At 37.0% G+C, this 23,290-nt stretch overlaps 1 protein-coding gene across 1 annotated transcript in view; it reads left to right on the top strand.

Moving 5' to 3' along the window:
* Positions 1-2,776: 2,776 nt before the first annotated feature.
* Positions 2,777-23,290, top strand: part of asic1b (acid-sensing (proton-gated) ion channel 1b) — a 186,269-nt gene continuing 165,755 nt past the window's right edge. The window contains exons 1-2 of the mRNA XM_058761151.1: positions 2,777-4,261; positions 23,007-23,202. Coding sequence (XP_058617134.1) covers positions 3,897-4,261; positions 23,007-23,202 — 561 coding nt within the window. The 5' untranslated portion in view covers positions 2,777-3,896. The remainder of the gene's footprint in view (positions 4,262-23,006; positions 23,203-23,290) is intronic.

The following is a 23,290-nucleotide window of genomic DNA, read 5'->3' as shown; positions in this document are numbered from 1 at the left end:
TTAAAGCATTTGATAGCGTTGATCCAGAACATCCCGAGTTTGAACCTTTCCCCCAAAACAAAAGATATCAAACGACTTCCACTTTCCTGGAGACAAGTATGTCCTTGGACGTTCCTCCATGTGCCTCTTGTCTTTGCTCCGTGTCACGCTGAACCCTGCAGGACCTCATTATAGCTAATCGTCCATCTGTCCATCCCTCAAGGGCTGGCCAACATTCCCTCAACTATGGCTGATCGGAATGCCAAGAAGACAGTTTTTTGGAAATGCTTGCTGGCTTGTGCTTTGTCAAAGCATGAGGTTACAACACAGCGAGGTCAACAGTCTTTTTGCTTCTTGGACTCCTGAAATTGCCGCATGGGGGTCGAGCAGACATGAGTTTATTCATCTCAGATCCCATTCCCTGAGATCTGGCAGGCTGTGAAAAGGCCGCATCTGCTTGAATTCTCAGCGTGGAGCAAAGCAATCGTGCACGCTTTTGTTATTTAGATCTGGTTCCAATTTTAATAAAATACTCACTATTTGATAATGATTAAGGTTACTTGGTCAATGTAATGGAATGATTCAACATAGAAATTTGATGAAATTGGGTGCACGTCATCTTGGAATGCCCCTGAAAAAAAAAACGTTATTAAAATAATTTTTAATTCATTTAATTATTTAGAATATATGGGCCGAAATGTCTTTGGATGTGGTCCATAGTGACTAATCAGTCTGTATCTTGTGAAAACAATGTTCAGACTTCACAAAAGTTGGTATGCATTGACGATAGGACATTATGAGGAAACCTGCAGGCAAATTGCATGAACTTCAGATGCTTTGGTGGGAAACCGCAATTTCTCAATTATGAGCCATTTCAAATGTGGTTGCTGAAATATTAATGGTGTGCATTAGATAGGAAATCCTTTTAAGTCTAATCAGCACTTTAAGTCTAATTAAAGTTTTCAGATTTCCTTTTAAAAGTTACCTTTCTCTTTGGGAACTAGCTTGTATTCTTGTAAGCGGCTTCATCAAACCCCACACTGTAAAAAATATATATTATAATTTTAACAGTAAAAGACTAATAATGTGGTAAAAACTTGTTAACTGTAAGTTCCCGTAGTATATATGGTACAAAAATATAATAAATCTATTTATTTATATAAAATATAATAATCCTATTAAATAAATATCTGATAATAAATAAATATTATATTTATTAATAAATTAATCCTAAGTGCTAGGCCACTGCTACAACATCTGCTTTACTGGCAGTGCGCTTCAACTTTAATCTGCTCTGCTAGCAGTTTTTCCACTTTAGCTCAAGCTTATTTTGCGTCCTGACAATTTTTTTTTTCTCTCTCTGAAGATTATGCTCTATAACATCCCTGCGGCAAAAGATCACAAGTTCTAAGTAACTATGCTTTTAATAATCCATTTCCTGCCCCCTGACGATTCAGTTGATTTCTGGAGTCTATCTTCCATGGCGCTCTTCTTTCCTCATGTCGCTGCCGCTTCATTTCTCGGTGGCAGATGTCCTGTAAAATCTCCCAGGACGCTGTTGATAAACTCTTTCCTTTTGCTATCAGCATTCCGTCACCTTCATTACCTGCCTATCTTCGCTTTGGTGCACAAATCATTTCATTTGTCATGCAGAGTGTCTTCAGACGTGTGTTATGGCACAAGCGGAACACGATGGGAACCGCAACAAACAGATGGTTTGACGATTTTAGATACCGGTTTGCCTCATAAACCAAAACCTGCTCAGCAAGCATGCACTGTTATAATACTGAATGCTTTTTAGGCTTGCTTTCTGGTTTTCCTTCACAGACATGGCCTTGTGGTTACAACACATGTTCTGCGAATAGGGAATGGGCTGGTGATCTGAGATAGAATTAAATATCATAAAATCGAGCTTAATGCATGCTTGCTTATGTTTCCGGCCTTAGGCACACATATGATATACAGTCCTATATGGCCACAGTACTTATTCAGTGACTCATGGGAATAACCCTTCACCTCACTTCAGGCATCTGGTTTCATATTCCGCATGCTCATAACGGATCAATAAACATCCAGATCATATTCAAACCTCTTTTATAGACTCCAAAGTGAACCAGGTCATAATCAGACACACACCTGGACAGAATGTTAAGCTCTGAGGGGTTTCGCTTCAGTTTGTGGAATTCACCAGTCCATTAAGACTGACACTTTAAGCGTGTCTCTGAAAGTTGATAATCAGCTGTGGGCCACATCATCAACGCTATTGATTCAGCCAGTGACAGCGACACCCAGCGTTAGCCAATACTGTCACAAACCTGGATTAAAATGCACTCGGTGTAATTTCATGGGTGGGTTCACTTTCACCCCTCGGCTGTGAGTTTCTCAAATAATACAGATCAGTCTATCCATACATACTCATTTATCACTCAAGCATCTCATGGTCAGCAGAACTGTCCATTCAAATATATATAATAACTGTGCATCACTAAGTTTGTTCTGACATTAGTAGCTGTAGTATATATATATATATATATATATATATATATATATGGTCCCTTCAAGGGGCATTTTTATTGCATTATCTAACAAAAGGAAATAATACAGTAATTTACAAAGAAAGGCAAAAGAATAATATTAAAACAAAATGATACATAAATTATTCTAATATAGCCTAATAAATTACATAAAATATCCAAAATACATATAGGCTAATTTTAATAACAACTTTGTTTTAATGTGAATAATGAAGTGCAGAAATAATATAAAAGGAAAATTAAATAAGAATTTTGACATTAAAGAAAAAAGGAAAATCACGTAATAAAAATAATACAACTTCTAAAATTCGTAATAAAAAAATATGATGCATAACGATATGACAGTAAAATCAACATAAAGATATGCAATATTATAATAATATCGCTCAGTCTCTCTCTCTCTCCCTCTCTTTTAAGAAATGATCGGGTCAGTGATGCTCAGACAGACAGTGGAGTACTTGGATGGAGGCTTCGTCGCAGTCTGCAGCGTTCATTCCTAACGTGTCTGTCTACATCTAAACCCACCACAGGACTGGACAAACCGGGACTATATAACTTGCTTTGTCTGATATGGATACGCGTGCCGTGCTGCATTAATTAAAGAGGGGGACATTTTAGTGATGCCAACATCCAGAGAGCATCTGTGTTGTCGTTACAAGCGCGCGTGCTGAAGTTGGATTGCGGATCGTTTATTGTATCGAGCTTGAAACACAATCCGAGCCGTTTTGACACCGCGGATGTGTCTATGTTGTGTATGGATGTGAAGACATTCTCTTTACATCGCGCGATGCGTTTCTGTTGTCTCTGACACTATATGGGGATGTATGTAAATAAATGACATTAGTTTAGTGTTATCATCACGCTTGTTTGTGTGTACACTTCGCTTATTCGACTGGAGGAGACGGAGAATGAATTGACGGACTTATTTTACTGAAGATCCTGAGGACTAAGAGATAATATATCGCCAGTAACCATTTCTATTTTTGGAATAGAGTTCTTCAAACTGTTCTTTCATCGCTAATTTGACTAGCGTATTGTGCTTATGTGGAAAAATTTAACTTTACAGGTTTTATTGAAGTCAGACCGAATCAATCTGACTGTACATCGACGAACGTCATTTTAAGGGTTAGAGCGAGTTAAATAAAATAAAATAAATAATAATAAAATCCCACACATTCCAGAAACTTGTTAAAACGCTGGAGGACCGTCAAGAAGATGTTGCATGGATTGTTGTAACTGCTTTCTAGTGTCTACATCGTATCATTAGGTCCATCTATGCACCTCCTCATAAAGATCAGCTGACCATCTAAGGGCGTGAAGTTCTTCCAACCTTCTAAATATCTGCTTCTACTTCATTCAAAGAGCATTTAAACTCAAAGAACCATGGATATTAAAACCGAGTCTGAAGATAATCTGGACTGTGATCGTCCCGCGCCCATTGAAGTTTTCGCCAGCAGGTCTACGCTCCATGGCTTCTCACACATGTTCAGTTATGAACGCCAGTGCATCAAACGATGCATCTGGATCATGTTTTTCATGGGTTCGTTTTCGTTCTTGGTGCTTGTTTGCGTGGACCGCATCAAGTTTTACTTTCAGTACCCCCATGTCACCAGGCTGGACGAGGTCACAGCACCAATGATGGCGTTTCCTGCCATTACCTTCTGCAACCTGAACTCTTTCCGCTTCAGCCGCGTGACGCGCAACGACCTGTACCACGCGGGTGAGCTGCTCGCGCTGTTAAACGGCAGGTGAGTTGTGTGCAAACCTGTAAAACACATTTTAAAATGACAAAGATAGTGACAACTTAAAAAAAAAAAAAAAAAGGACAAATGTTACTAGACTACAACTACATTTTACTCAGAGTTGTATTTTGGCTCTTTTTTTTTTTTCTTTGAAGAATTCAAAAAGAGCACCAAGCAACATTATTGGTTTTAATATAAGGTGACTTTCAATAGAAATTCACTTACCACTTTTAATGGTTCTCGCCATTTTGTTCGTTTTATGTGACGCTAAAACTGTGGAGCGTTAGAACTTTAATTAATACTAAATAATTACAAATTTTAAAATTCAATTCAAGGAACATGTAAACAATTTTTTAGACAAGCTATTGCACCATGAACCTATCTGTATTAATTTTAATAACAATTTTTGTTTTGTTTTTGTTTTATAAAGACCAAGACACTGTATGCTGAAAGTCTTGATTACAATTGGTGGGAGATGTTAAAGGTTACATTTTGAATAATATATATATATATATTCTGAATTATTATAGCCTACACATTTTACCATTACACAAAATTTAGCGACGCGCATATGTTATATTTGTGAATTAGCATTGTGGTTTATTAAGAAATTATTACATAAAGAACTTGTAAGAAATGATTTAGCTTTTTATTTACTCTTGTTTACATTTGTGCCGTTCCATATTTGAGCTGTTTTTCTTAGTTAATTCATGAGGTTGATGGCATTGTGAAAGATTCATGTGTTTAAAGCTTATATTTCGAGTATTACACAATTTAATATTACACAGATGGTTTTGAAAAGCGGTCTCCTAGCAAACACATGAAAACAGAAATTATCGTTGGTTGTTGACAGAGGTAAATGACATCTGTTTTATCTCAAGGTTTATGTCTGTATGATTCTCTAAAGTATGACTGTTGTTTGTCAGAATTTGACTGTCATTAGACACTCTTTGTAATTTAATCCGAATCTGTATTTTAGCTTTGATGGGAGTTGAAAACATAAGCTGTAAACATTCTGCCTCGTTGAAAATGAGAGGAGAGTTAGAGCGTTGACTTGCCTGTCTGTAAATGAAAAATGATTTCATCCCCTCAGGTGTTGAAAGCCCCGGTGAGGGCTGAAGTGAATCATCATTGATTCGATGTAACTGATAACACCATGTGTTGTGCTTGTGGCAAAAGCGCAGCCATTAGAGAAGCAGAAGTTCTGCTCTGAGTTTGGATTCTTCTCTCAGAACTGTGATTGTCACTGCGGTCGGAGCCGCTCCAGAACTCATTGAACACATCAGTGTCTCTATTGGCAGTGCAGTCTGTCTCATCGCTTTTCAATAACAACACATTTGGCAGGGATGAATAATTGATGCCAGGTTTAAATTTTCGTTGAAAAGTCAAGCTCGACTAATATTCACTTTGCTGGATTACTTTTTGGACGTATATTGCATTTGAAGGCTTTCTGGAGTGCTGTTTATTCTTAACAGCTCATATGTCAGTTCCAGATTAAAGCTGCATGCCTGTTCTTTGACATTTCGGTTTGGTTTCTTATCATAAGCATTTAGGGGTCTGAAATGAGGCATGTTTAGGGTTAACATAAACATAAGGCTTTGGGTGAGGTATTTAGCAAGAGGAATGTTGCTATTGATTTATGTTTGTGCTCTTGAGTGTAGATTTTGGTGTTTTGTGGAGACACATTGAGATCTTTTTCTCAGAAGAAACATCTGAAAGGAAGAGGACTTAAACATCTCCACTTACTTCCCATGTAAACTAACTGTGGTGTAGGAGAAACATTTTAGATATGTTATGTTAGTTGAGTAACTTATAAGGCATAGAAGAACTTTAAGTTAGAAGTACATCAGTCTGTCATTTGCATAATTTCCTGTATAAAGGCATCGCTAAGGAAACGTGACTACAGATCGCACATAGCAACCAACTGGAACCCAATCGCCATGGGAACTGGGAGAGCATCTAGGCAAAGTTTCCACTACTAACTCCTCACTTGCAAACACAGCTAACTATGTTACTTAAAGACCAAACGGATAACCAATTTGCATACTATCTTTCATGAATAGTATAGGGTAAGTAAATAATGCAATCCGAATCATATTAGGTCAAATACAATATTTAGTTTACTTTTGGTGGATTTTCAAAATGTACATGATTTTTTGGGCTAATGTTACCCACAGTCCTCTTCAAAACCTAGGGTCCTAAAAGGTGTTCTGCATTGATGCTATAGAACAGGGCTGAGCAACTTCGGTCCTGGAGAGTGTCCTGCAGAGTTTAGCTCACACCCTAATCAAACACACCTGAACAAGCTAATCAATGTCTTCAAGATCACTAGAAAGCTACAGGCAGGTGTGTTTGATTAGGGTTGGAGCTAAAGTGACAGTAGGTGCATTTACATGGAGCATTGTAATCGGTTTAAAAGTCCAATCCGAATGAAAATGCTCCATATAAACACCTCAATCGGAATAAAAATGCCCAAACCGAATGAAATTGTAATCGGTTTGAGAGGGGTGGGATAAACCTTTCTATAAACCGAACAAAATTAAAATCCTGCCATGTAAACACTTTAAACCGATTACTTTGCGTCTACGTCATCACGTCCAGAGGTCGGGTCGTCAGAACGTGAACGTGATGATGTCGGCAACGGTACATTCTGTGATTTGGGGACACCAACACTACAGTAGAGACTGGGTAATAGTGGAGGTATAAAGTTAAAATTTCCATTATACAGTTAAAAACACATTAGAAAGGACTGTGTGACGGACTATCTGCTCTCATGTCCGGAGTGAAAAACAGATCTGAAATGAAGCGCAATTTTCTGCTTTTCAGCTTAGAAACAACACAGTGATGATAGTGAAAGTAGCTCAATGAAAATAAACAACTTGACCAAAAGTTGCCTTTGTCATTTGTAGTTGTATAGATGACAGATTCATAATTTCCGATCTGCTTGAATTTATACGTGCTCACGCCATGAATGTTGTACGAAACACGATTGTGATAAAGCAATGCTCCTTTGATTCATTGTTCAGCAACTCTTGGTAAGAAATCGTGTATTTGTTCCATTTAAGTACAGTACAACTTTGTAGTATCAGAGTACAATTAATCTCAGAGCTGCATTACAGAGGGACATATGATTTCTATGATCGCGTTCTGGTCATATGACTGGCGCTCGAATGAGCATAAAGGATTCAAATATTAACCGTTTATTCTAAGCAAGTGCAAACAGATATTAAAAATATTAACGTAAATATAGGCGTTTTTTCCTCTGGTGACTTGTTTTTGTTGTCACTGTAGGCTATTAGCATATCCTAAAATCGAAAGCAAAGGCACATGTAAACACCATATCGGATTAGATAACGTCTCATGTAAACAGTTCATCGAATCTTTCAATCGGAATGATTTTAATCGGAATGACAAAAAAGTGTACATGTAAACGCACCTACTGACCCTCTAGGACCGAAGTTGCCCAGCCCTGCCATGGGTTCCCCAAAGGACCTTTTACAGTTCTTAAAATAACTATTTTTTTTAAGTGAATACAATTTTAAAAATTGAAAGTTTTTTTTTTTAAATGGAAGAATTCCATGGCTGTCAAAGGTTCTTCATGAAACCACTGATACCAGTAAAGAACCTTGATTTTTGAGGGTACGTTTACACGGTCACACTTTATTTTAAGGTCCAGTTCTCACTGTTAACAAACCATTAGCTACAACTTTTGCCTTAATAAACTCCTAATTTGCTGCTAGTAAGGTAGTTATTAAGTTTGGGTATTGGGTGGGAAAAGGGATGTAGAATATGGTCACGAAAAGCATGTGCTTTATAAGTACTAAGAAACAGCCAGTATGTTAATAATAGGCATGCTAAAAAGCAACTAGTTAATAGTGAGAACTGGTCCCTATATATAAGTGTTACTTTTTACACGACAACGATGTACTAATTACAAAACAATAACAACACTGTCAAAATGGTCCCTGTTCACATGGATCTGCGAAAACAACTAATAACGCTGTAATATTAATGACAGACCAGTAGCTGGCAATATCATTTTGTAAAGAAACACTACGCACCTGTGCACATACCAGAACGAACACATAATACGCATCTACGTGAAGTCACCGTTTTCACAAATTTGCATTACTAGTAGTTTATGTGGAGGCGATAACTTCCAGAATTTGAAAAGTTTGTGTTTCCAGGCCTCCAAAACGCTGTTGTCTTAAATGGACAAAACACATTAAAGGTTTGGCATTTTTAGTTGAAAATGGTGTTGGTAAATGAGTTCAAGTTGCAGTACATTGGTGAGGAAAAAAGGAAAAATGCCATTTAAGGTTGGGTAGATTCTAATGCTTATTTGCATATGCATACCATATGTTTCAAAAATTAGGTATGCGGTATTGTCAATGTAATGGGGTTGCAGTATTTGCACTTCTCTTGTAAAGCATGCATTTTCGTTCATAGTGTAGTTAAGTGTGCAAGCTGGGATGCAACCAGCTTAGGAATTTGCAGTATTCATGTTATTGTTTGAAGATCGTACACTAATCGTGATGTGGCCTTGAGTAAGATGCAGTGACAGCTCGGGCCGATAGTTATCGTGGCATGACAGGCAGAACTTTCCTGCTTTATTCTCTCTGGGATTCATTAGCAGATGTCATCACGGCTCTTCTGAGTCTATTAGAGAAGCTTCACTGACGATCACTTCACATTTACAAGCTATGCAAAAGTGATGCTCTTAAATTTAATATGCCCTCAGTCCACCGCGCTTTAGTCTGTCACATCAGAGTAGCTTTATATGTTAAAGATCCCATATACAGTTTACATAGGAATTGTGTGAGTGTGTGCGTGGAAAAATGAAGTACTATAGTTTCAGATCTATTTCTTGACTCATTATTTGATTAGACTGACAGTTATATGAAAAGACTGACAACACTAAATGTTAAATGCAAGTTTCTGAAGAAAATGTGCTTGCTTTGACTGAAGGTTTATGAGAGGTTTTAGCATGTTGCTAGGGTAGTTGTCTTGGTTACTAGGTGGTTGTTTACTGTCCTTCATCAAAAAATCCTAATCCTAATAATTCCTCAAGATATGGTTGTTTTTCCCCCTCTTATTATCCACTTGGTGAAATAATTTTTGAAAAACCACAGCTGTAAGTGCGAGTACTAGTAGTCATGCTGTATTTATTAAGCGGTGTAGTGTGAGGTCATGTGATTGCTGTGATTATCTTCTAATTGCAGCAATTCTGAAACATTTGTTATTATATACTACATACTACTTTTTTTTAAAACAGGAGGAATTGTACAATCTCTCTACTGTGTAGTGCAGTATTACAGATGACGTGACTTGAAAGAGTCTGGATGTCAGTGAGTGACATTCAGATCAAATCATTCTCATCAGTTCTCTTCTCATCTCGTGTTAAGATCTTTTAAAGAGCCACGCTTATCTTCAAATATCGTTGGATCTGTGTGAAATGAGATCAGTTGAGCTGCGTTTCTTTCAGATTTTGTCTCCGTTTCAGACGTGTCTTTGTGTTGGGGTTAAACACCTGGAGCGTTCGCTTGATTTATTTATTTGATTGCTGACAGGCAGTCAACTAACACCTAAAATTAATTTCTGCTTATTTCATTGCTTAATCAGTTCTATTCTTTCCACTGGGCCAAGTGGAATATTTAACAGGTGAATGATTAATGCTGGCGGCTCTGAATATTGAAAAATTCAGAGAATAAAAGGCAAAGAGAAAATATGAAATGACTAGAGCGTGTAGAGTCAGAAAGTGGACAGATTGCATGTTCAAGCTTCAGAGACGGTCTGTGGTCTCTAAGACCTCAAAAGTTTTCTATGTACTTACGTGAGAGCAAATGCTTTTAGCGATGCTAGCTCAAATGCGCGTGATGTTTTGTTTTGAAATATATTAGAATGCAATTTGTAATTCAACTCAAGTGTGTTGTCAGCACCGCCACGAGGGACGCAACATTAGCATAAACTGTCTTCTTCTACAGTCAGTTTTCTCTTTCAGCTCAATTATTGGCATGAAAGAGCAACAGTTTCTTCTGCTGAGAATCTTATTGGGAAAGTAATCCTACAAATAATATGTGAATGATGTGACACACCTATTGATTTGGCAGCATCTAATGTACTAGTTTTTGTGGTTTGGATCTATATATATATATATATATATATATATATATATATATATATATAAAACACCTGAGAAAAGAAAGTGTTCCGTTTCTCAGTTGTTCTTCGGTGCTGATGGACAACAGCAGGACGCCGTTCGATTCCCTCCATCAGTCCGAGCTGTTACAGAATGACTTTGCAGCTGTGAATCAGTGCGGCCAAAGATCTGTGTGACGTGAACACGTCCACCTGAACACATTCCCACAAACACATCTATGCACATAATTCGACTTCACTAGGGAAAAAAGCAATTCCCCGTACTGCGCTGGTGGGATATTTTTGGCCTATCGATCCAGTGTTCTGTTTTGCCTTAGGCTCAGTAAGAGAGAAACGCTGCACAACATATTAGAATGTCACTAGAACAATCTCAATTTTCCAGCACAAGAATCGCGAGCGCGACCCCCGCCTGTCAGCATGTTCTCGATTACACACAGCTGGGGGCTTTCCAAAACATAGCCTGAAATGTTCTTGTCGACATGCGGCCTCATTGTTTTTAACAAACTAAACCAGTTTTTTTTTTTTTTTTCTAGCTCTGTTGATGAATTGAGCTGTGAATGTTTTAAAGATTTCATTCATATACAATTGAATTTATTTATTTAACTCTATAAAGCTTACTGTGTTGTATTTGATATGCAAATTTCTAAAAGCTCGTTCACACCAAGGATAAAAACTATAATGATGACGATAAAGATGTAGTTTTAATAATCGCTCTAAAGAATAGAGCTATAATGATAACAGCACAAACAAATGATATCATTAGAATTACTTTTCAGAATGATTTTTTCCCAGCTGTTCAACAATGAAAATATTGACAGCCAATCAGAATTTTTCCTGCTTTAAAGAGCTTGAGCATTTAAAGGGGCGGGTGACATAACAGCAACATGCACTTATAATAAACAGAACATTATCGATGCTATAGACGCTAATATAGTTATTGTTCTTGGTGTCTTGGTGATCAAAAGTCTGCTGTTGTACACAATTTCTTTGCTATCTTCTACATTTAACATAAAGTAAAGGCCATGTAGGTAGGACAAATAATATTAACCAGTAATATCAACAGCCACTTTTCTCGATCCAATGAAATTCCAGATCCAAAATCAAGTCCCGTCCTCCATTATTTCACATTAAATGTTTAACTCACATTAAATAATAACTCAAAAGTGCATTGCATTAAGTAAGTTAAATGTGTTGTGTTGTGCTTGTTGTTATCATTTCATGAATGTTTATTCTGCCGTTTTATTCCAATTAGTCACTTTTACGAAATAAGGCAAAATGATGATGCAGACTGCGATTGCAGTTACTTCCAATTTGTTTGTCACACTGTAAATTGAATGTCATGTTTAGGTCATTGTGTTGTGGGATGTTCTTTAGTATACTTATTTTTTTACATATTAGACATTGTTTTACGGCATTTTTTGCAACCTCATTGCAAATATGGATGCTGTGTGCATTGTACAGAAATATTATGGTAGTGTGCTATTCAGAAAATTTGTTTCTCTTAGAATGTAAGTAGTCAGCATTTTTTAATATTATTTTAAAAATGCAAATACCTCTGTTCTGATTGGTTGCAGACTCCTGGTATTTCAGATGTCCGTTCGGTTTGTTTGCAAACAACTGACACAATTCTCCGCAATGTAACTTCCTGTTGCCATGCGGTGAAAAACCAGTCGTGTTGCTGCTGCGGTAAGGCACGAGGCGTAGCGACCAGGAGCTGAGGGGGCTTCAAAGGGATTGGAGGGCTGACAAGAGGAAGCAATTAACTTGTGTCTCATAAGCCATGTGATAAACAAGGATTTATCCCCATGTAATTAGCACTGTTTGTGAAACCATGCCGGTTCTGTGTTGATATACAGGCCCTGCTGTGCTCACCGGCTCTCTGTCATTTCGCGCCTTTACTTCTGGGAAATGCTACCGTGATTCTTTGTGCCACTTCACAGCTTGGAAATGGTAACATTATTGTTGCAAGAGTTTAACAGAGCAGGTGGAAGATAAGTTATGGTCACAAATGTTGGTAGGTTTATCGCAGCCATTATTTTTAATTGAAGGAGACGTAAGCATGTATCTTTAGCGGAGCAGCACTTAGAGCCACTTCTGGGACGCTTCTGAAACATATTAACACTAGCACTGACTACCACTCAGGTGGCTGCGTGTTTTTTCTTTTTCTTTTCATTTTTGGATGAACTATCCCTTTTAAGTTGCATAAAACCTAGTCTTCAGTATGATGGTGTGCTGGCTCCAAACAGACTTTTATCTAGCTAAACCACTAAATTGAGCTTCTAACCTGCTTAAACCAGATGTAATTGGTCCACCTGCTAGACCAACACCAAAACAGTATTTAAATGGATAGTTCAGCCCAAAAATAAGCTTGGGTTATCATTTAGCATCCTCGTGTAGTTTGTAACCTGTTTGTGACTGATTTACTAATACGAAACATAAAAGAAGATATTTTGAAGAATATCAGTGAAAGTCAATAGGGTCCAAAAGCAAAACTGGACCCCACTGACTTTTCCTGTTTGGGGGAAAAATCATAAAAATAAATTCAGGTTTCAAAATGGCTTTTATGTAAATGCAGATCCTAATTATGTACATTTGTTTGCTCAGATTGCACTTTAATATACAGTGTTTAAATGCGTTGCATGTGTTTACCACTTTAATGCACAGCCAAACTGCATAATGGGAGAAATCCCTTCTCTGCTTTATTTAAAACAAGTTGTTTGCTTCCAGAATAACAACATTGTGAGGGACCCCACTCTGCTTACTTTAAATCTCTTGGAAGACTTTTGAGACTTCCCAAACGGTTCATTCTCAGAGTTAATGCGCAATAACGGTGCATTTGTTGTGGCTTGACGTTTAATCAAGCCGCGTCACCTCTCCTGTAATCTGAGAAGTCTGTTTGAGGAAAACCAACATTTTTTTTCTGCACTGAGAGAGCGATGAGGAAGATGCTCTGTCGTTTGTTATACCATCTTTGGAAAATTAAAGTGCTTATGGCCTATAATCCAATTGCGCCTTTCCCAACCTCACTTACCGAGCTTCACGCTGATTACTTTAGGGAGTTCTGGTAGGGCAATATTAAAACTTTGCACACACATACACACACAGAGCAACCGCCGAGGGAGTAGATACAGAAACATCCTAACTCAGTTGGTGGAGTTCCTGGCGGCATCTGTTTCCTGTTGGCATCATCAAAACGTGAGTCTGAATGAAGTTAGAGACTCATAAGAGCAGGAGAAGGTGCAGGGGCCTTGAAGAACCATGTGAAAAAGGCAAGACACTGCAGACAAAACCATTGTTTATTCAGTGGTCAAAATACAAATTTAAGTGTTTTTTTTTTTTTTTTTAAGACTATCTATTTGCATCTGCAGATATCAATTACTATACGTATTTTAAAAGCAGTTTCTCAAAAAACTTCAGCAGCACTTACATGCACCAAACTTTACGGTTTTGTTCCTGGCTTTATTCTGAAGGTTTTTACAGAGGGATTTGAAACAACATGAGGGTGAGTAAATGATGACAATTTAAAATTTTGGGGTGAAAACCTGATCTTGTGACAAAAACGTTTATTATTATTAATTGGAAAACTTGTTTGACCTCCTTTCTTCTGTAAAACACAAAATTAGGTATTTTGGGGGAAAAAAAATACATTGAAAGTCAATGGGGTCCAAAAACATTGGAACCATTGACTTAAACTGTATGGGCCAAAAAAACAGTAGCATAAATTCAACCTGGATTTGCATGGACAAAAGTGATTTTATTTTTCCACCAATATTTATTTTTCCCCGAGCTTCATAAATATCACAAAAAGCACCATAAAAGTTTCATAAAATAGGTTAAAAAAAAAAAAAGATATCTTTGAACAGACTGAAATTATTGCTAAAAAAATATTTGCTCCATCTCTCAAATGTTCACTTTTGCACATTCAAATATGGCTTATTTCAATGTGTTGCATCAGTGACATAAAATTGAGCAATTCTCATGTGTTTTGTGTCAGATCATGTTTGAATGTGCTGAATCATTCATTTTCAGAGGTTAGCGACATATATTTGGTCCATTGCTAATTGTACGGCTTGAAATATAGTGCAAAAGTCGTATGGACTACTGTAACGATATTTTTATTTTGCTTTTTATGAAGGTTCCCACTTCGCTTTAAAATTTGCAAAGTTTAGGTATACGAATATAAATAATCCTCCGGTGTCCCATAATGTTCAAATAACAGTTCAGTGAAGTGTGAACACTTTCATTAGTTGGCTGGAAAATAAAGAAATAAACGCTGTGGATCACTTTAAGACCATCTAATCAAGCAGTATCTCAATGCTAAGCTATCAGTGTTAGCTATCAACTCACTTTGTAGCACCGCTTTGTAAATAATCATATTCTCAGTCTAACAGAGAGAAATAGCGCTCCACTCACGCTCACAGGTAGGCCTCGCTCATACAAGCGCTAAGCGAACTGCTCCCAGCAGGCATTTAATAAGAGAGCTGTAACAGGCCGCCGGTCGAAATTCAATATTCTCTAAAGGTGAATAAATCACGGATCACAGATCCGTGCCAGATCTCGATGTGGGCTTACTTAGAGTCGGAAAATATCCACCCGTCTAAGGTGAGATGGTGAAGCCGGTGGTCTTAAATTGAGTTAACCTTGCGCTGTGGTCGGCCTTACAGAGCTGTCGTTCTTCTGTGTGGCTATTATTAGCAAAGCGAGATATAAAAGGTGAGGCTAGCAGGTTCTCCGGTAAGCAGTGGTCACTCCCACGCTCGCCGGATGGGCAAAGAAAGGATATTGCCACAAATAATGATATGAACCTTAACCGAAGCAGACCACCTGTTATCACATAAATCCTCCTGGTTTTGTGAGGTGCTAACACAGTTTCTGGGAGTAGTTGTGAAGAAATCCTCACAGGACCTCTTGGTGCTTTTTCAATTTGGTTTTGGCCGTTTGCCACTTTTTCCGAGAGCAGAGAGAGGACGAGAAACTATTGTAAGCTGGAATCAAACATGTCACGGTTTTGGATTTTACTTCAAGACAAAATCAAAATTAACTATTTACTTGGTCTTATTGTGAGTGTTTTATCTGTTATTTTAAAGAAAAAAAATGGTTCATCATTCATTCTTAATCGTTCATTACAATTAAACAGAAATAGCCTTAAGTCAAAGACTCTTGTTTAAATTAATATATGTTTCTGGTCTTATGGTAAATGTATGTATGTAAATCTTATGTTTTTTTTTTACCGTTTTTTTTAAGAAAAAAATAATACTGATGGTCAAAATCGAATATCTACTTTAATAATACATATTTCTAGTCGTATTGTGAATGTTTCATCTCTTATTTTAAAGAAAAAAAAAACTAAACGTTAAAGAAAAAGGGCTTGTAATCTTCCATTATTAAAAATTAAACAAATATCAAGAGTTAAAGGGGTCATATAATACCAATTTTCCACAAGTTGATATTATTCTTTAGGGTCTTAATGAAAAGTCTGTAACATAGTTTGGTTAAAATTTCTCACTGGTAGTGTAAAAAACACCTTTTTCACCCTGTCAAAAACAGCTCTTGTCAGAGCAAGCGGTATTGTGTCATTCTCCTTTAAATGTTAATGAGCTCCGCTGACTCCGCCCCTCTCTTCCCAGCCGCTCTCTGAGGGACTGATTACTTTAGCCGCATTCATCGTGAAACTTGCTAATTAGCACATTATTAGGAAAGGCCATTTGCAAAGATTAATTTAAAAAACCTTGTACTCACTTTTTCTGTAGGTGAAGCTGGATCATAAACGATTCGTGCGAACATAGACGCATTTAGGTAGATGGAGGGCGCATTCCCTTCAGAACAAAACGTAATCCTCTTCAGCCGCTCAGATGACAGGAGTAAATGACTACTGCTATGTTCATTATTACATCTAACAACAAAACACCTCAATCGCTTAGGAGTCATTCTTGTCTACATCTGCTCTGGCGGTGAAACAACTGATGACAGCTCACTCAGGGCGGGTCTGAGGTAAGACACCAGTTCAGTCTTTGCTAAAACTCTGCTGTCAATCAAACTATCGTGGGCGGGGCCTCCGTCCGTGTGACGTCACACGGACAGATGGCTCGATTTGAGAAAGGGGTAAAGATCTTTTGTTCAACTTATGTTAGACCTGTTTTAATGTGGTTTAATCCACTCTACTAGGCGTCTGAGAACTTAAGACAGACGGTCGATGGGAAGACGCGGTTACGCCAGTGATCCATTTTGTCGTCTGTCTCATGTACAGCAGGTCGAATTGAAAGTGTCCAAATATAACTGCTTGTTTTGAGATGTGAACTGGGTTCGGTTTCAGTTCTGTCATTTCTGTTGTCATGTTTGTTGTTTTTGTTGCTTTACTAGTGCCCCTTGTTTGTTACTGATGGAACTTGATTTGATTTCTTTTATTTGAACTTGACAGTTTCGTTTAAGCCCTGTCTCAGGTTCACATACAATACACGGTATGTTTGCATCTCAGGTAGAATGCAAAGTTACAGCCCCCGATTAAGAAAGTGGAAATTAAATACAAACCGGATCAAGCTGGATCTCAAATCAAATGGTGAATTTTACATTAGAACTACGTTTTGTGTATTTTTTTGTTGATGTTGTTTATTTGGTGCACTGTAAAATGTGTACGTACACACTATGTTGAGTATTATCTTTTTTTAGACCTACTTCACACAGAGAGGACAGGAAAGGACAAACCAACTGCTCTCTTGGTAAAACGTAATTATTTTACAAGCTTTAGAAGAAAATTAAAAAAGTACGAAGTATGAAGGTCCACCTGTAAATCTAATCATCAGTGGGGCGTAAGCAGATCAAATGATATAAAATTATACAAATTCACCTCCAATTTGGCAAAATGTAAAATAGTTATTATGTCAATGTCACTGTGTATTAATGAAGAAAAAATGATATCCACATTCCCATACACATTTTGTATTTGTTCATTTTAGACATTTTTACAAAAAAATGGAGAGTTCTTGTCTTAATAAAAAAGAAAAGATATTAATGTTCAAAGTTAAAAAAAAAAAAAAAAAAAAAAGAAAGGTGTAAAGATCTAACAAACTTAGGGAATTACATTTGAAAATCCTTCATAACATTTATGTTAGTAATTATACTCTGTCAAAATTTATGGATATTGATGGAAAATGCTCATTTTGTTCAGATCAGCCAGAAAAATTGGTACATCTTTTTTATGAATGCTACCATTCAAAAAAGTTTTGGGGAGACTTATCCTTGTATGTCCAAGAGAAAACTGGTTATAGTTGTGATTTGAATTCAAAAGATGTTTTATTTTATTTTGAATCAAAAAGTATATCTGTTAACTTTATGCTGAATCTTATATGATTTTATTTGGTAAGTTTCATATCCATAAAAGTAAAATAAATAATTCTAAACCTTGTTTGAAGGTTTTTATGGTTGATGTACATTCATATATGGACTCTCTTCAGTTTATCGATAGTAAAAAAAGGAAAGATACAATTGTATTTGCTAAAGAGCTGAATTTAATTGAAAAGTGATCTCATATATGCTGTCTTTTGGATTATTGACATTTAGTTGCTCTTTTCTTTGTATTCTTGTCAAAATGTATATTTGTATATTTATATCTGTAATGTAGGCTGTAAACCCACGTTTATTTTTTATTTGGATGTCTTGATATAATTGTATATTTTTCTTTGTTGTAGTTCTAATAAAGAAAAAAAAAGAAAGGGTTAAATATTTAACGAGATTACAAAAAAACCACTGGGTGGATTTTTATCATTATAGGGTGGTTGTGTACACACACTGCCAACACACATTTCAGTTCAAACAACTTGTAAAAGTGCATGTAGCATTATATGACCCCTTTAAAGTAACAAACAGAACTAAATAAATACATAATAAATATTATTTTAAATGTTAGTTTGAAAAAAAAAAAAAAAGGAAAAGGAAACTGTCAAAGTTAAACAAATATCAAGATATAAGTCAAAATAGAATTATTAATGTTGGAAAAATTGGCTATTTGCTATTTAAAATATTTGTTCCAGGTCCTATTGTGGAATGTGTTATTTTAACGGGAAAACAGTTTTTTAAATGTTATTTTAAAGAAAGAATTTTAAAGTTCGTCTTCGTAATCTGTCATCAAAATTAAACAGCAATATCAAGATGGGAAGTAGTATTAGTATAATTATAGTCAACATCACAGTTGACTATTTACTTGGTCAATATTTGTTTCTGGTCTTATAACAATAAGTATTGAATCCGTTATTTTAAATAAAAAAAATGTTTATCTTAAATTAAACGACATTCCTTTTTAGATGATGTCTGAAGGACTCCTTTTTCGATTTCTGAATAAAATCAAGCCTAGCCCCTTTTCATTTTGTTAAACTGTAGGTGCAGTAGTTGTGAAGTGAAATGGCATGTGAATGAAGTTTCACGTTGATTTGAAATATGGCTGTCAGATTTGAATTAAAATGATTTAGTCTGAAGGAGAAGATTAACAAACCACTTATGAAATTCCAGCTAATGAGATCTACTTCAAGCTCGACGAATTCCACAGCTAATTGACGTTATTTTTCTGTCTTGTGATAATTAACAGCAAGGGGCCTCAAACGGGAAGTTATCCTGTCATGTGACGCCCCTCCCTACAATAAACACAACTGATATTCTCATAGCGTCATGCGTGTACATGTGAAACTGTGATGCTCTGATGAGAAAAGACCAGGTAAGCATCTGAAAGTCATGTTAGTTTTTATAGAGATAAATGTAAGAAATCGAGGCAGTAATAGAGATGGCAATATTAGTGTTGTACTTCAAGATGTTCCAGTCTGTAGTGTGTTTAATTCAGGCTCCCAGCAGCTCTGCGTGAGAATGTTTGTTGTAGAGATTAGCCAGCTTAATCGACACTGAAGATGTGATTATATGTCAACTACCTCAGATTATCATACTCAACATCAGTTTAGCACTGCGGAAATGTCACATTTTTAAACCAATCACCCAATTTTGCTTTTTTATGGCTTCTCAGGTATCTACTGTATGCAGTGCTGCTTGAAAGTTTGTGAACCCCTTGCAGAATCTGTGAAAATGTAATTTTAACAAAATGCATGTCTTTTTTAAATTTTTTATTTAGTACTGTCCTGAGTAAGATATTTTACATAAAATATGCTCACATTTAGTCCACAAGACAAAAAAAAAAAAAAAAAATTATTAAAATAACCCCCTTCAATACACATTCTTAATACTGTGTGTGGTTACCTGGATGATCCACGACTGTTTTTGTTTTGTGATGGTTATTCATGAGTCCCTTGTTTGTTCTGAACAGTTAAACTGAGCACTGTTCTTCAGAAAAATCCTCCATGTCCTGCTGAATCCTCAGTTTTCCAGCATCTTTTGCATATTTGAGTCCTTTCCAGAAGGCAGTGACTGTATGATTTTGAGATCCATCTTTTCACACTGAGAACAATTCAGGGACTCAAACACAGCTATTAAAAAAGGTTCAAACATTCACTGATGCTCCTGAAGGAAATACGATGCATTAAGAGCCGGGGGGTGAAAACTTTTTGAATTTGAAGATCAAGGTAAAATTGTACTTAATTTGTCTTCTGGGAAACATGTGCCTTCAGAAGTACCTTCTGTTGCTTCTGAAGGGCAGTACTAAATGGATTCTTTTTTCTTAAATATATTTCTACAAAATAAGAAAAATTTGGACATCTTCATCCCTGTTCAAAAGTTTTCACCCCCAAAAATAGCATGCATTTTGTATGATCTCTCTTATTTTGTTAAAATTACTCACATTTTCACAGATTCTGAAAGGGGTTCACAAACTTTCAAGCAGCGCTGTATATTGTGTGTATATATGGGGAGGTCTGTGAGTAAGGCAGGCTTACAATGGGAGCCCGTCAAGTGCTCTTGTCATGGTCAGTGTGGACTCAGAACTTTCCTGAACTGACAGCGCCGCAGACTAAGAGGATAATGGGCTGAGAGTGAGACAGGGACAGCGCTCTCTGTGTGTGCTGTCATGCCTGCGTTTCGCTGTCTCTCTCAAGCCCGTCTGTCCTTCTGTCTCACCACCTCCATTAATCTTTTACTTTGTGCTACAGCAGCGAGAGGAAACCTACCTGACAGCTTGTCTGTGTGGTGAGAGGTTCGAAGAAAGCGCAACAGAAGGACGCGGATGGTCTGACGGAAATGAAACCAGCTCCTTCAAACAGACATATTCTCACCTGTTTGCTCTCCAAAACACCATATGATGCTTCTTACATGTTTCAGAGACTAAAAATAAACAAGTTTAGCTAATTGTGTAATATTATACAAAATATATTAACCATTAGTCAAAATATGACTTTTTCCAATCTTGTAAGTAATATTGCATGTCAGGGCGAGATTTGCATCTCATCATATCAAACCCCAAGTCTATCTTCATTTCAGCCAGTGGATTTTAGTGTGACGCTGCGGTCATGCTGCTAAGGAAGCCTGACAAGCTGTCTTAATTGCGAGGTTAATTACTGAAAGTCACGGCTGAGTGAGTGTTGTTTTAGTGAAGATTTAGAGTATTTTCCTCCTCATCCCTGAGTTTTAGTCCTTTTCTTTAGGAAGAATAAAAGGGCAACATTGGTTGCCTCAGAGAGTGATTCGTGCTGTGGCTGCGCATCCTTTCATTCATTCATCTTTTTTCAAAATCTTTTGCATTCATTCAGAAAAAAATGCAGAATAATCTTTAGTAGGACGTTTTAAAGAGATAAGTACTTCTGTAAATAAATAATACACCCAAGTTCATTTATATTAAGGAGTTACAATTAATTATTGTAAATCATGATATTTAAAGTGCTAAACTGTGCTAAACCTCTAATATAACCAAATTACGAATGGAATACAGCTCAATTCATGAGCTGATGATTTGAATCAGGTGTGTTAGATAAAGTGGGGGAAACGGCATTAAAAGAACATATATTTGTGAACCGGACTACACCACTCGCACATGTTTGTTTGCTTGTTTTAATGTACAGGCCGAGAAGATTCAAAGTTATTTGTTTGTGAAGCTTGTTCAAAATCAAATGTTTTCTTGCGATTGCTTTGCAGCATACAGTCGATCCATCTCATCACATTCGGTTGAGACTACAAACTCACTCAAAACACGATTGTCCTGGAGTTTGAGATTTGGCGGGATTTTGTATTTGCCTTTATTACTGTTAAATAACGGTCGCATCTGGCACATGCACTTTATTATATTTATAGGTAAATTTGAAAACTCCGGAGCCACCAGTTTCAGCCAAACTTCATGTAGTCTTTTGGTAAGTTTCTTTGTCTACTTACTGTGAAGTAGACTGTTTTCTTAATCCCACTCCTGCTTAAATCCTGACCATTACTGCCCGCTCCCGCGATTTTTGTGTCCGCTCGCACAAGCATTCTAACATTGTAAATAATTTTCGCGCATCAGATAGCTATCAATATGCGGGCTATTGAAAACACTTTAGAATAAGCGCTCGCTGTTCACTTTCGACTTTACAGTTGTGCGTACTCTGTTTAAAAGAAGTATATTTTACAAGATAATCTATTTATCAGTGAGCTCAGGATCTGTTGTGCAGCAAATCCTCCCCCATGGTCTTGTTAGTAATCTCTCCTTACTCTCGACCCGTGATCAGTGAAGTCAGACTCTGCAGCTCGTGTGGATGCAGGTTGTCAAGTCTGACTTTTCCCCATGGAATTAGGCTACATTTAAACTGTTGCTATGGTTGATTTTCCCACGTGGGTTAAAGGCTTGAAATATTGCATAAATTGCATTTGACTGAAATGCTTGCATTGAAACATTAGCATTCTACCTCCCAAATAGCAAATGTAAGTCTGCAAGATGTCTGTTAAAGATCGCTTGATCTGGAAAGCATCTGCTGTGTACAAACATGTGACAGATGTCTGTAAGATGTCAGTTTTACATACATTCTAAATCGGAAACATCTTAAAGACATCTAATAAATGTCTATTTGACATCTTATAGGAAACGTCCTAGATGTATTGCAGATGAGCAAACACTCTAAAAAATAAATTTTGCAGATGTAAAAGCAGACGTCAAATAGATGTCTCCGTGATATGCGTGTGCTATTAGCGCTATGATAAAACTGCGCTAGATAATTTTTTGGTATTTTGGATATGGCCATTGTGCTAGAGCTGGTTTTGACTGGCATGGGCTAGTTTTGTCATGCAGACAACCCTGGCTGTATTGGTTTAGTTTTGCGTACATTTTCCAGCTGATCTAAATGCGCCAAATCACGGGCTGGCGGGATCCGTGCTATATTTTTTTGACCGCCCACAGTAAAAGTAAAACCAGCCCTCTAGTGTGAAGTGACATATCAGTGTACAATTGTTCTTATGAGAGATATGTTGCATTAGAGGGAAAACTTGTATTTTATTTGTGATTCACATCACGTTCTGTCAGTTCTGTAAGTTTTTAAGAAAAAGTCTGTCAGCAGTTTGAGCAGACAGGAAATCATGGGTGTATGTCCATTGTCCATGATGGCTTTACCACTGTAATAAAATTGTGCTTTTTTCCCAAAGCGATTGCCATTCAATGTGCTAGACTCAACATGCTTTCCTGATTGAAAATGTCTTATCTTATCAGGTATGAGATCCGGGATACACACTTGGTAGAGGAGAGCGTTATGATGACCCTGAAGGATAAGGCGGACTTCTCCAACTTCAAGCCCCGTCCCTTCAACATGCGCGAGTTCTACGATCGAACGGGCCACGACATTAAGGAAATGCTGCTGTCCTGCTACTTCAGAGGAGTCGAATGCAGCCCCGAAGACTTCTCTGTGGTGAGCATGAGTGCAAACTTTGTTTCAGGTGCAGAAGGACGGAATCTGATTGGTGGAGACTGGAATGATGGGGAAATTGGGTTTATGT

This window comes from Onychostoma macrolepis, chromosome 22 (assembly GCF_012432095.1).
Source record: "Onychostoma macrolepis isolate SWU-2019 chromosome 22, ASM1243209v1, whole genome shotgun sequence".
Classification (NCBI taxonomy): Eukaryota; Metazoa; Chordata; class Actinopteri; order Cypriniformes; family Cyprinidae; genus Onychostoma; species Onychostoma macrolepis.
The sequence above is the reverse complement of the archived record's forward strand: the minus strand, read 5'-3'. Positions and strand labels throughout refer to the sequence as shown.